The following is a 14,277-nucleotide window of genomic DNA, read 5'->3' as shown; positions in this document are numbered from 1 at the left end:
GGAATGAACACACCTTCTGATCCTTAGTCCTTAAAACAAGACACACATACCCGACACAACACTGAGGCCTGGCGTGCTGGGGCGGGAACTGACCTCCCTGACGTCCGTGTCGTCAGAGGTGCTGCCCAGGCCAGAACAGCTCTCCAGCTCCTGCAGGCGCTCCTCCTGCTTCAGATCCGGGGCCTCTACACAGAAGGGGTGATTCCCTGTCAGAGATCCTGCCAGTATGCACGCACTCCCCTTTCATAACCCAGAGGAGGCAAAGTGACAGAGCCGGGGCAGGGGACTGGCTAGATATGAATAGATTTCTAGGTCTGAGCCAGTTAACAGAGTTGGTTAAAGAAATGTTAAAGAAGTTGTATGAAATGAGATTTTTTACTCAACACGGGCCATTTTCTATGGAGAAAAATTGTTTTCAGATCCCTTCTCTTAGTGAGTGTGCTACTGGTCAACATGAAATCTAGACATAATAATCTAAACATAAATACAGTGAAAATCAACTACTGAATAAGTGGCTTAAATCAACCATTAGTTAGTATCAGATCAATCATGTTCTAAAAAGTACGGCCTGCAAATGCTCTAGGAAGTAAGCTAACCCTAATGTTTCCTCAGGTAACGGTTGTCACGACTGAATGCCCTAACACTATAAAACAGTAATTTAATTGTTCTTGATCCAAGTAGATCAACAGAATATAATCTGCACATATTCATTTTTTTTTTATTTTTGGGTCACACCCAGCAGTGCTCAGAGGTTACTCCTGGCTCTACGCTCAGAAATCGCTCCTGGCAGGCTAGGGGAATCATATGGGATGCCAGGATTCGAACCACCGTCTTTCTGCATGCAAGGCAAACACCCTCCATGCTATCTCTCTGACCCCCCTCTGTACATATTCTTATATTTGCATTCTGTACTTGGCATTTAAAGTCAAACTTTATCCTCAAAATCAGAAAAAAAAAAAGCGCAGATATATAATTCCTAAGACAAAAGCACAAAATATTTTGTACACATTTAAAAAATCCTAACAAAAGGGACTGATAGCAGAGTAGGTAGGGCATTTGCCTTGCACCCAGCTGATTCTGGTTCAATCCCCAGCATCCCATATGGTCCCCCACGCCTGCCGGGCTTTATTTTAACTTTATTGATTGCACACCTAGCAGCACTCAGAGGTCACTCAGGGCTCTGCACTCAGAAATTGCTCCTGGCAGGCTGTGGGACCATATGGGATACCCAGAATCGAACCGGGCCCCCCCTGGTCAGCCACATTCAAAGCAAATGCCCTACCACTGTGTGCTATCTCTCCTAGGAGAGATTTCTGAGCACAGAGCCAGGAAAGATCCCTGAGCACCACCACTGGGTGTGGCCCCAAAACAAAAACAAACAAAAAATCCTAACAAAATAATCCTCAGGACTTCAGGGTCCCAATTTCAGAGTATTTCAAAAACACACCATATATCTTTGAGCACAGTTCCCGGGCATCCCGTCATTTGGGATATGAGTTGTGAAGCTCTTCCTAGTCCTGTAAGCTCTGGAGAGAGACAATGAATCCACTGTCTCATAGACTCATAGAGCCCAGCTCAGTTACTTATGACTGTCTGCAGAATCACTGAACACAGAGCCAAAAAGTGCCTGCCTACATCGCCTGTGACCACCCAACAGGGCACCTGCAAGCTAAAGAACAAAGAGACCAAGAACACATTTTCTATTTTAAAATCTTAGCAATAGGAGTACCTCATACTCATGTCTGTTTGAACTTATATGAATATAAGAATGCCTCATGTATAAAACCGTGCAGATCAAAAACACGCACAATGACCGCATACTAACCTGAGTCACTTGGCAATACCTCTACGCTCCACGCTTCACTTGTTGTCTCTGAGATGGTTGAGCCAGTGCAGGGGTCCAGAAGCAGTGAGCTGGAACCTGGCAGGCACAGTAGACTGCCCAGCATGTTCTCTGCTGCTGCCCCTGCAAAACCGGAGCAAGTAAAGCATCAACAAAGATCCTGATGAAAAGGGCAGTGACAATGGAGAAAGGCCCAGACACTAAAGGTGACCAAACCTTCTCCCTACACTACTCACAGAAGGCAGCCAAGCAAGAGTCCTTTTCATTCTTCTCACCACTAGAAACAGACTTCTGGCTCGGATCAAGCTGACAAAACTTCTTGTCACCAGCTCCCTTCTAATATCTGGCGCTTCCCACAGTGAAAACATATGACAGTAGGCCAATTAGCTCTCACCCTGAGCTTTTTACAGCACATATTATATCTTCCCAAGAAGTAAACAGTTTCTAACTGTCCTCTTTCTAAAAGGTATAGATGTACAAGGATTTGGGCTGGAAATTTGAGATTTGGGGCCAGAGCAATAGCCTAGAGGGTAGGGCGTTTAACATCCACATGGCCAACCAAGTATACTTGGCATCCTGTATGATACCTTGAACCTGCCAGGAATAATTTCTGAGCACAAAGTCTGGAGTAATGCCTGAGCACCACAGAGTTTGGCCCAAAAAGCAAATTAATAATAATACATAAAAATAAAACATAGAGGGGCCAGAGAGATAGCACCATGGTATAGGGCATTTGCACACATTAACCCAGGAGTTGGTGATTCAATTCCCAGCATCCCATATGGTCCCCCAGCCTGCCAGGGGAGATTTCTGAGAGCAGAGCCAGGAGTAACTGCTGAGCACTGCCAGGTGTGACCCAAAAACCGAAAGAAAAAACCTTGAGATTTAACTAGAAAAGGGCACACTAGCCAAATGTATTTTCTGCTGGCACATGAGCACAAATCCATTTGCAAGAAAATACATGTCTCTTCCAAAGCACTTACTGCAAATGTGGCTTATTGCTCAAATACTGCTTTTAGCCAAGAAAAAGACTGTTTTAGCAACGGAAAAAAATTAATTTAAAACCAATTAAAAAAAATCTACTTACACTACTTAAACATAGAAATACAAATATAAGATTAACCAACGTTGGGCCGGAGAGATAGCACAGCGGTGTTTGCCTTGCAAACGGCCAATCCAGGACCAAAGGTGGTTGGTTCGAATCCCGGTGTCCCATATGGTCCCGCATGCCTGCCAGGAGCTATTTCTGAGCAGACAGCCAGGAGTAACCCCTGAGCAATGCCGGGTGTGACCCAAAAAAAAAAAAAAAAAAAAAAAAAAAAAGATTAACCAACGTTATATGCTTTCATTAAAAACATGCAAAATTTTTAAATTAAAAAAATAAAATTAGGGGCCCGGAGAGATAGCACAGCGGTGTTTGCCTTGCAAGCAGCCGATCCAGGACCAAAGGTGGTTGGTTCGAATCCCGGTGTCCCATATGGTCCCCCGTGCCTGCCAGGAGCTATTTCTGAGCAGACAGCCAGGAGTAACCCCTGAGCACCACCGGGTGTGGCCCAAAAACCAAAAAAATAAAATAAAATAAAATAAAATTAGAACACTCAAGTTCAGATGTTCTAGTTACTACTTATTAAACCAAGTCCAAAAAAGTATAATTCTACTTTAATGCATGAAAAAAATTTAGAAGAAAAAAAAATCAATGGTAAAGTTAGCTTTTTTTTTTTTAGGCCGTACCTGGTGATGGCTCAGAAGTTACTCCTGGCTCTGATTCAGAAATTACTGTTGGCTGGGGTCAGAGCAACAACACAACAGGTAGGGCATTTGCCTTGCATGCATCTGACCTGGTTTCCATCCCCGGTATCCCATATGGTTCCCTGAGCCTGCCAGGAGTGATTTCTGAATGCAAAGCCAGGAGTAATAAGCACAGCTGGTGTGGCAGAAAAAAGTAAAGGAAGAAAAGGAAGAAGGGGGGGCCGGGAAGGTGGCGCTAGAGGTAAGGTGTCTGCCTTACAAGCGCTAGCCAAGGAACGGACCGCGGTTCGATCCCCCGGCGTCCCATATGGTCCCCCCAAGCCAGGGGCGATTTCTGAGCACATAGCCAGGAGTAACCCCTGAGCGTCAAACGGGTGTGGCCCAAAAAACAAAACAAACAAAAAAAAAAAACAAAAAAAAAAAAGAAAAGGAAGAAGGGGCCAGCGAGGTGGCACTAGAGGTAAGGTGTCTGCCTTGCAAGCGCTAGCCAAAGAAGGACCGCGGTTCTATCCCCTGGCATCCCATATGGTCCCCCCAAGCCAGGGGCAATTTCTGAGCGCTTAGCCAGGAGTAACCCCTGAGCATTTCTGGGTGTGGCCCAGAAAACCCAAAAAAAAAAAAAAAAAAAAAGAACTCTTTGGGCCCGGAGAGAATAGCACAGCGGCGTTTCCCTTGCAAGCAGCTGATCCAGGACCAAAGGTGGTTGGTTCGAATCCCGGTGTCCCATATGGTCCCCCGTGCCTGCCAGGAGCTATTTCTGAGCAGACAGCCAGGAGTAACCCCTGAGCATCACCGGTGTAGCCCAAAAACCAAAACAAAAGGAAGAAAAGGGAAATAAAAGAAGGGAAGGGGAAGGGGAAGGGAAGGGGAAGGGGAAGGGGAAGGGGAAGGGAAGGGAAGGGAAAGGGAAAGGGAAAGGGAAAGGGAAAGGGAAGGGAAGGGGGAAGGGAAGGGAAGGGAAGAGAAGGGAAGGGAAGGGAAGGGAAGGGAAGGGGGAAGGGAAGGGGGAAGGGAAGGGAAGGGGGAGGGAGGGAGGGAGGGAGGGAGGGAGGGAGGGAGGGAGGGAGGGAGGGAGGAAGGAAGGAAGGAAGGAAGGAAGGAAGGAAGGAAGGAAGGAAGGAAGGAAGGAAGGAAGGAAGGAAGGAAGGAAGGAAGGAAGGAAGGAAGGAAGGAAGGAAGGAAGGAAGGAAGGAAGGAAGGAAGGAAGGAAGGAAGGAATCCTGGCAGACTCTGGGGACCAGAGGGAATTTCGGGGATTGAACCTGGGTCAGCTGCATGGAAGGCATATGTCCTACCCACTGTGCTGTTGCTCCAGTCCCTAAAGTTACCTTTTAAAGAAACATTATGTGGGGCTAAAGAGATAGTACAGTGTGTAAGGTGCTTGCCTTGCCTTACACACAGCAGAACCAGATTTGATCCCTGGCATCCCATAAGTTCCTCAGTGCAGAGCCAAGAGAGGTCAAAAAGCTAGTAGGTGGAGGACAGGCAATGAAATCACTCTAGTTGCAGTTAGAACTGATGGCACTAAGCAGAGGCACATTACTCGTTGTGCTATCTCTTGTTACACTATCCTCTCTTGAATTTGCCCATGAAGGTCCAGGAAGACTTTTCCATTTGGCAGTAGTAAGACTACTTGAGGAAAGAAGAGAGGGCACTTCAATTGCAACCTGGCCAATTGCATCTGCAGTATGGTCCAAATCTTTCCCAACATACACACGAGCACGTGCATGCATGAGCTTTTAAGAACTCATAGTACGGGGGGCCGGAGAGACAGCACAGCAGCCATAGGGTGTTTGCCTTGCATGCAGCTGATCCAGGATGGATGGTGGTTCAAATCCCAGCATCCCATTGGTCCCCTGTGCCTGCCAGGAGCAATTTCTGAGCACAGAGCCAGGAGTAACCCCTGAGTGCCACTGGGTATGACCCAAAACCAAGAACTCATAGAACAGAGTTCTAAAGATTAAAATTGGGCCAAGTATATGACCCAGAGACAGAACACATCCTTCTCATGTGCCAGGCCTGAGTTCACTGTACCTCAATAAATTGGCATTAAAGGAGGAGGGGAGAGACCTGGCTAGAGATACAGAAGCTAAGGTACTTACTTGCCTTATACATGGACAACCCTAGTTTTGATCCTGGCATCATACATGGTCTACCAAGCACCAACAGAAATGATCTCGGAGTTAAGAGCCAGGAGTAAGCCCTGAGCACAGCCAGGTATGACCCAGAAATCCAAAATTACATAGCAAAACTGGTTATTCTTTGAAACTGAATAAATCCTTTCAGAAGTAGATTTGGTTCTTAGAAAATTGCAGTATATTTTTTTTATTTATTTATTTTTTTGGTTTTTGGGCCACACCTGGTAACCCTCAGGGGTTACTCCTGGCTATGTGCTCAGAAGTTGCTCCTGGCTTGGGGGACCATATGGGACACCGGGGGATCGAACCGCGGTCCGTCCAAGGCTAGCGCAGGCAAGGCAGGCACCTTACCTTTAGAGCCACTGCCCGGCCCCAAATTGCAGTATATTATTCTAACTGTTTATGTTTGGAATCTGATAGAATTTACACCTCTACCTAAAAAGTTTAGACGCATGGAAGGAAAAGGCTAGTCAATGAAGAACATATAACATGGCCTGCAAACATGATTTACTGAGAACTAATTCAAGAGATAGGTTTCTCATTCTGGAGGGGAAAAAAAGGAGTTAATGGAGACAGGGAAAACACTATCCATACTAAAGAAAAACAAATACCTAAATGTTACATTCCGTAGTTAGTGCTTAAATTTACATGATGCTCCAGGGAGCACTGCCTTGAATAATGGGGATTTACCAAGAAACGGTCCAGTTACCTGCAATTTCTTGCAAACGATCTTCATCAATGTTAGGGTCAAAATCACTTCCCAAGACATCTGTGCTCCAGGTTTCGCTCACCGTCTCCGATATATCCCTATCATCTGTCAGTCCCATCATGTCCCGGATCTCAAACTTCCTTAGTTTATCATCCAGATTATCTTGTGTTGTAGCTATCAAACACAATTAGATATTTATTAAGCAGGGGCTTGAGCAATAGTACAGCGGGGAGGGCATTTGCCTTGCACATGGACGACCTCCATTCAATGACTAGCATGCCATTTGGTCCCCTAGGCCAGCCAGGAGTGACTCCTGAGTACACAACCAGGAGTAACCCTGGAGTACAGCTGGGTGAGACCCAACCCTCCCCCCAAATAGAATGCCCTTACCTTTTTTTAATCAATACTGAGCACATTGTCCCAAAACACTAAACTATCCCTCTTTATGGAATAAACATGGTTACTGTTTTCTCTGATAAGATTTCCCTAAAGGTAATGCTTTCTCTTAAACTTAGCATATCAAATATCCTTCCTTTTGGCAGATGAACTAAGGCCACAGATGCAAACAACAGTCTCCTTAACTTCCGATGCAGTGTTAAAACTCCGATTAAGATTCACTCTGTGAATTTGCACAGGCCTGGCTCTAGTCAACAGAATAAGGAGGAAGCATGACAATTGCAAGAATCTTATAAAACATATGCTCTTGGAATCAGGGAGAGAAGTCAGGGCCTGAGTCTCTTGCATGTAGCCCTGGATATCGATCCCAACCTCCATTGGCTCCAAATCCCCCCCGCAAGTCTGGGTGTGACCTGTGGCTCCAGCAGAGCCAGGGCAAGGAGCACTACTGGAAGAGCTTATACAAGGCAACAATCTTTCAACTTGTCTTAGTTACGATTTTTTTTAAAAAAAAAAAAAAACAATTTCTTTATTTAAGCACCATGACCATAAACATATTTGTAATTGGGTTTCAGTCATAAAATGCTCACATGCTTTGGTGCTGGGAAAACTGCACTGGTAATGGGGGTGTGAACATATTGTGTTATGATTTATTTTTTGGTTCTCAGGGCTTTCTTCCGGCTTTGCACTCAGGGATCACTCCTGGCAGGACTTATGAGATCATATGGGGTGCCAATTGCCCCATGCAAGGCATGCACCCTACACATTATGTACTACAACTGCTCCAGCCCCTCAACTTCTATTTCAAAGGAATATTTTAGTTGCTTGCTTTGTGTAGAAAATGTAACTATATTTGATATAACTAGTTAAGACATAGTACTGTTTTTGTTTTCCTTAATGTGAAATGCCAATTCCCTTAATGCCAACGCTGGGGGCCAGCAGGAATACTCCCAAACATGTAACAAGGTGGGGAAATCTGAGTGATAAACATTCCATTCCAGAGACTAAAACAAAGCAATGCAAAGATAACCTTGTGTTTTCCCAATCTGAGCTACAGTCCTGGCCTCTAGCATCATTTTTATTTAAGTAACATAAACCCCAAATGACATTATTTTTTTGCCTTTCTAAAAATGAACTGAGGGGGCCAGAGTGATAACACAGTGGTAGGGCATTTGCCTTGCATGCTGCTGACCGAGGATGGACCGAGGTTCGATCCCCTGGCATCCCATATGGTCCCCCTCCAAGTCAGGAGCGATTTCTGAGCACATAGCCAGGAGTATCCCCTGAGCGGTCACCGGTGAACTCATTTTTTTAACCTGTCCTCAGATAAAAAGAGAACAAATGTACAGTGAACAAGAGACATATTTTTAGATACAAAGCCAATGTACTACATACATGTTGATTTATAAGGCTATACCTCTGAAATTGGTACAGTATTTATAAGGAAGCACTACCTCAATAATGTTTTTTGTTGTTTTTGTTTTGGTTTGGTTTGGTTTGATTTTTGGGTCACACCCGGCAGCCCTCAGGGGTTACTCCTGGCTCTATGCTCAGAAATAGCCCCTGGCAGGCACAGGGGACCATATCATATGGAATGCTGGGATTCGTACCACCTTCCTCCTGCGTGAAAGCCAAATGCCTTACCTCCATGCTATCTCTCCGGCCCCCATAATGTTTTGTTTTTTTTTAAATAAATTTCATATGTGGGTCCAGAAGCAATAGTATGCTGAGTAAGTTGCTTAACTTGCACGTGGCAGACTTGAGTTCAATCCCTAGCACCCCATACATTCCTAAGCCATGACAATAGTGATCCCTGATTCCTGCTGGCTCAGGAGACCAAAAAGGGCATCAGGGATGGAAACCAGATCAGCCATGTCAAGTCAAGTGCCCTATCTGCTGTAATGTCACACTGGGCCCTGTTTCGGTTGATTATTGCCAAAGGAGTTGGTGCTCCTTTAGGCCTTTCCATTTGAAGTGTGAATAATTTGAGGATAAGGATCATGTCTTATCTGGCACACCTTGTAGGGTCTTTCACATAGCAGTTATTTCGATCTTATCTGATGCATGAATGAAAGGTGATTAGATTATATACTTCAAATAAAACAGAGTGATTGAGTGTAGAGCCAAGAGGAAACATTGAGCATAACCTGGTGTGGCCTAAAAACCAAAAATAACAACAATAACAATAATAAAAATGAATTCAATCAGGACTTCTAGAAATTAAATGTGGGAAGTGGCTTTGTTTTTAATATAGTTACACAATTACATACACTAGTGACGAGAATATAAGAAAACATGAACATCACCAGTATTCTCCGGCCCCCTTACATTTCTTCTTACTAAACACCCATGCAAAACAAATTCACTCTGTGACGAGGTCCAGTCTTTGCTACCCGAGCCATTCCCTCCCATTGCTTTACCTTGCTCATGTTCTAACAGCTGTAGAGCTTCGACTCCGTTACTCCCAGAAGGTCCAGCTCCGAGTTCTGACACAGACTCTCCTTCCAGGTCTAAAGAAGATACTGAGTTGGATCGATTGGACGGACCTAGAGAAATGTTACTCTGTCAGTGATCTTTGTTTCAAGTCAGGAGCCACCATGCCAATTTTCCATGCTTTCATGAAAACAAAATACTAATAGCGGTGCTTTTAAGAGTCAGAGAGATACTACAGCAGGTAAGACCTTGCACACAGCCTGCCAACCTGGATTCAATCCCCGGTACAAATCTGGTCTCCCGAGCCCCAGCAGGAGTGATCCCTAAACACAGCTAGGTGTGGTCCAAACTATATGTCCACATACACAATAAAACTAATTAAAATAAATAGAAGTGCTCTTAATATTGAATTTATATCTTAGAAATTGACATATCCCTAACAGGGACAGAGACTATTTCAGAAGGTCAGGGGCTTGCTTTGCATGCAGCCAGCTTAAGTTCAATTCCAGCACTGTAGGTGGTCTCCCAAGCCCATCATGAGTAAACCGGAGCGTCACCAGGTATGGCCCAAAACAAAATAAAACAAAAAAGACCAAGTCTTTCAAAAGCTCCTTATTAAGAACAAAGGGAAATTTTTACTGTTAGATGAAGTTTACAAAAGACCATAAACCTTTATTTGCTATAAAAAAAAAAAGGTCTAATGGTCATTAAAAATTATGAGATTAAAGATTTCTCTTCTGCATTTTCTAGAATAAAAAGACATTACTGGGCCGGGCGGTGGCGCTAAAAGGTAAGGTGCGCCTGCCTTGCTTGCGCTTGCCTTGGACGGACCGCGGTTCGATCCCCCGGTGTCCCATATGGTCCCCCAAGCCAGGAGCAACTTCTGAGCACATAGCCAGGAGTAACCCCTGAGCGTTACCGGGTGTGGCCCAAAAACCAAAAAAAAAAAAAAAAAAAAAAAAAAAAAAAAAAAAAAGACATTACTAACATGTTTTGAAAAGTTAAGAGAAAAAGATAGCTATGCTTCTTTTTTCTTTTTTTGGTTTTTGGGTCACATCCAGCAGTGCTCAGGCGTTACTCCTGGCTCTGCGCTCAGAAATTGTTTCTGGCAGACTCGGTGGGGACCATGTGGGATGCCAGGATTCGAACCACTGTCCGTCCTAGATCGGCTTCATGCAAGGCAAATGCCCTAACGCTATGCCTCTCTCCGGCCCCTGAATTTTTTTTTTTTAATGGTTTTTGGGCCATACCCCACAGGGTTCAGGGCTTACTCCTGGCTTTGTACTCAGAGATCACTTGCCGGCAGTGCTCAGGGGACCAAGCAAAGTGCCAGGGATCGAATCCTGGTCAGCCATGTGCAAGGCCTATTTTTATTTTAAATAAGCAGTGAGCTTGAATTTGTGCTGGGGCCACACCTGTGAGTGGTGTTCGAGGCTCCCCCTGGTGCAAGGCAGGGGCTGTTCCCACCGGATCTCTGAGGAACTGGCAGCCTGAGTGTTAAAATCTCGAGCCCCTGCATGCAACACATGAGCTCTCACCTGAGTTACATCGCCAGCCCTAACTTGAAATTCATGCACTAAAAAGTCTGTCCCAGTACATGCAGAATGGCATAGAGCCACCTCACAATCGTGGCTGTTATTTGTCTTTTTAATTCCATTTCCACTTAATCTTTCCGCTTCAGAAAAGAGCGGATCGATGTGCAGCTCAGGAAATGCAGAATATTAAAAATCTATGCAACATCCAGAGATGCTGGTGAGTCTTCTTTTCACTTGGGCATGCAACATGTCCCTCTAAAGGAGCGCAATATAACCTTCGGTGTCCAAAAATTACTAGACAAATCTTACTAGTCTACTGAAACCTCAATAAAGCTTTACTTTATATATATAAATATATATATATAAAACCAAAGGTCTCTTTTGCCATCTTAATTTTATTCAAGAAACAATTTTAGCAGCCAACTGTTCATGATCATTAGAGAAGAAAGTTCATTACTCTCCTCCGTGAGACGCAGATGGTATAATTGCGATTTATAAGGCTCCTTTAAAGAATGCAATACAAAGTATTACTTGAACCACACAACTCCTTGAATGAAGTCACCCTTCACCTTCAGATATTCCTTCCAGATTATCACTGCAGAGGGAAAAGCGCAAGGTTTTATCAGGTTTACCGTGGAGTTTGTTCTCATCGACAGGGACATCTCCTTGTCCTCCATCCGAAAGCTGCATGTTTAGGACCTGAAACACAGAATGCCACGCCATTGGTGTCTTGTGACACGGAGACAACTAACGGCAAGAAAGCAAGCCACAGCCACTGCATGTTTAAGTTCTTTATATCAGACTGTCACTTAGCAGGAAAAGCCCATTGGCCAAGCTTTTAAGCTGCCCTTGGAACTTAGATCCAAACTGCAGACCACCCTTTCCATCACTCTCCTAACATCAGAGACTGGAAATCAGCCGATGGGTGAGGAACAGTGGGACTGCAGAAATCAGGAGGCGGCGACAGCAGGTTTACCCCGCTTGCTCTGCTAGATGCCAAGTCCACAACCTTGCCAAAGTTATTTACACTTGCTAAGCCTCAGGTTTCTACATCTATAAAATGACAATAACAGTGTATATACCACAGGGACGCTATGGGTTAAATTAAAAATGCAGGGGCCAGGGAGATAGCTCGAAGGACTGGAATACAAGCATGGCAGGTTGAGTATTGAACCCTGGCACCACGCAGTCCTTCAAGACCATCAGATGTGGTCCTATGACCCCGAGCGTCACTAGGACAGTCCTTTGGACACTAAAGGACCACACAATGGGGCAGTATTGCTGGGAGTGACCCTAAAATATAATAAAAGAAAAATACACCTAAAGCATCTGAGATAATAAAACATTTTAAATTAGAAGTATTTTTCTTCAAGTGCTTATAAGTTAATTCAATGGGAAGAAAATATGCACACAAACTGTTGGGCTCTATGATCAAGTTCACCATCTACACAGTCACAACAGTCCACACCAGAAACAAGTGTGACACCAGAGCTACACCCAGCTCAGACTAAACAGCTTTTTCACAGCACTTCTATTTGCTAATTTCCAATAACATAATGAATCTCATGCCCACAGGCCTCAGAACTCAATTTGTATGTATCTTCAAGTTAATGCTTTGTTAAGAGTCAAACAAAATGACTTTAGCACACCTAGAACCTGAACATACAGTCATTAGCCTTCCAAGGCTGTTGGCTGAGATAGGAAAGATAGAATAAAATATCCCCCTTTTAAGAAAAACAACTGAGGGGCCGGAGAGATAGCATGGAGGTAAGGCATTTGCCTTTCATGCAGGAGGTCATCGGTTCAAATCCCGGCGCCCCATATGGTCCCCCGTGCCTGCCAGGAGCAATTTCTGAACCTGGAGCCAAGAATAACCCTTGAGCACTGCCGGGTGTGACCCAAAAACCCAAAAAAAAAAAAAAAAAAAAAAGAAAAACAACTGAGGGCCCGGAGATATAGCACAGCGGCATTTGCCTTGCAAGCAGCCGATCCAGGATCAAAGGTGGTTGGTTCGAATCCCGGTGTCCCATATGTCCCCCGTGCCTGCCAGGAGCTATTTCTGAGCAGACAGCCAGGAGTAACCCCTGAGCACTGCCGGGTGTGGCCCAAAAACCAAAAAAAGAAAAAAAAAGAAAAACAACTGATGGGGCCAGAGAGATAGCATGGAGGTAAGGCGTTCGTCTTGCATGCAGAAGGATGGTGGTTCAAATTCTGGCATCCCATATGGTTCCCGGAGCCTGCCAGGAGCTATTTCTGAGCGTAGAGTGAGGAGTAATGCCTGAGTACTGCCAGCTGTGACCCAAAAACCAAAAAAGAAAAAACAACTGAAAGAAACTTTTCAAGTGTTGTTTTGACCCTCCAACAGCATTGGAATAAGTAAATTAACACGTTTTTTAAAATGTCTATATAAATGTCTATATATTCACTTGCATGATACATAAAGTCACTGGAAAGTAGAATCCTAGGTTGGGGAACTGGTTCCTGGGCCATAGTTGATGTTTACAACCAGGAGCCCCAGTTCCTACCCTGGCACCGAGTGATCCCCAAACACTAACAGAAGAGATCTGGGTAATGCACTGTGTGAGTCCCTTTAAAAACAAAAAGAGGATCTTTTTTCTATTTCCTTGATTTTAAACAGGTACACAGAAAAAATCTTAATTTTGTAAAAAAAAAAAAAAAAATGGGGGAGAAGATAGTACCCACTGTACTATCACTCCAGTCCCAATATTACTTCTTTTTTTTTTTTTTTTTTTTTCCTGGTTTTTGGGCCACACCTGGCAGCAGTCAGGGGTTACTCCTGGCAGGCTAAGGGAGATCATATGGGATACCAAAATTTGAACCTGGGTTTGTCCTGTGTTGGCCACATACAAGGCAAACGCCTTACCACTATGCTATCGCTCTGGCTCCCTAATTTTGTAAATTTTAAATGATCTGGACCTTTAAACTCTCTAAGCAAGTGGTATATGCCAAATCTTCAGGAAAAGTCATTCTTCATAGATGTGGCTTGTGGAATCAAGCCCAGGACTCAAAATAATATTCATCCCAGCTCTCTTCTTTACTATTTCTACTCTTCATGGGTAGAGTTGGTCTTATCATTTCAAATGATTTGTGTAAATGAATACGATGGGGAAGAGGTCCGACCCAGCTGTGCCCAGGGCTTGCCCATGGCTAACTCCTTGCTCTGTGTTCAGGGATCACTCCTGGCAAGCTTGTGGTGTCAGGGATGGGACCCGGTTTAGTGCCTTACCCACTGTATTTGGCCCAAACATATACAATTTCAATTTATTAATTGCACAGCATTACAGCTACTTTTAAAACCCACACTGACAGAAAAGCTTACCAGACTGTTAACTCTTACTCCAAGGGGCTGTAATTCATAGCTTTGCCTTTCAGAGTTGGAGCAATAGTACAGTGGGGTAGAGCAACTGCCTAGAAAGCAGCCAACTCAGGTTCAATCCCTAGTACCCCATATCA

At 44.3% G+C, this 14,277-nt stretch overlaps 1 protein-coding gene across 5 annotated transcripts in view; it reads right to left on the bottom strand.

Moving 5' to 3' along the window:
• GAPVD1 (GTPase activating protein and VPS9 domains 1) overlaps positions 1–14,277 on the bottom strand; it is a 99,851-nt gene that overhangs the window by 27,289 nt on the left and 58,285 nt on the right. For 3 of the 5 annotated variants that reach the window (XM_049774114.1, XM_049774116.1, XM_049774118.1), the window contains 5 exons: positions 11,373–11,502; positions 9,256–9,381; positions 6,440–6,613; positions 1,826–1,966; positions 51–185 (listed from right to left, as the gene is read on the bottom strand). In XM_049774114.1, coding sequence (XP_049630071.1) covers positions 51–185; positions 1,826–1,966; positions 6,440–6,613; positions 9,256–9,381; positions 11,373–11,502 — 706 coding nt within the window. The remainder of the gene's footprint in view (positions 1–50; positions 186–1,825; positions 1,967–6,439; positions 6,614–9,255; positions 9,382–11,372; positions 11,503–14,277) is intronic. The other 2 variants (XM_049774115.1, XM_049774117.1) reach the window with 1 other exon arrangement.

The sequence above is a fragment of the Suncus etruscus genome, chromosome 5 (genome assembly GCF_024139225.1).
Source record: "Suncus etruscus isolate mSunEtr1 chromosome 5, mSunEtr1.pri.cur, whole genome shotgun sequence".
Lineage (NCBI taxonomy): Eukaryota > Metazoa > Chordata > Mammalia > Eulipotyphla > Soricidae > Suncus > Suncus etruscus.
Note: the sequence above shows the minus strand (reverse complement) of the source record. Positions and strands in the feature narration are given on the sequence as shown.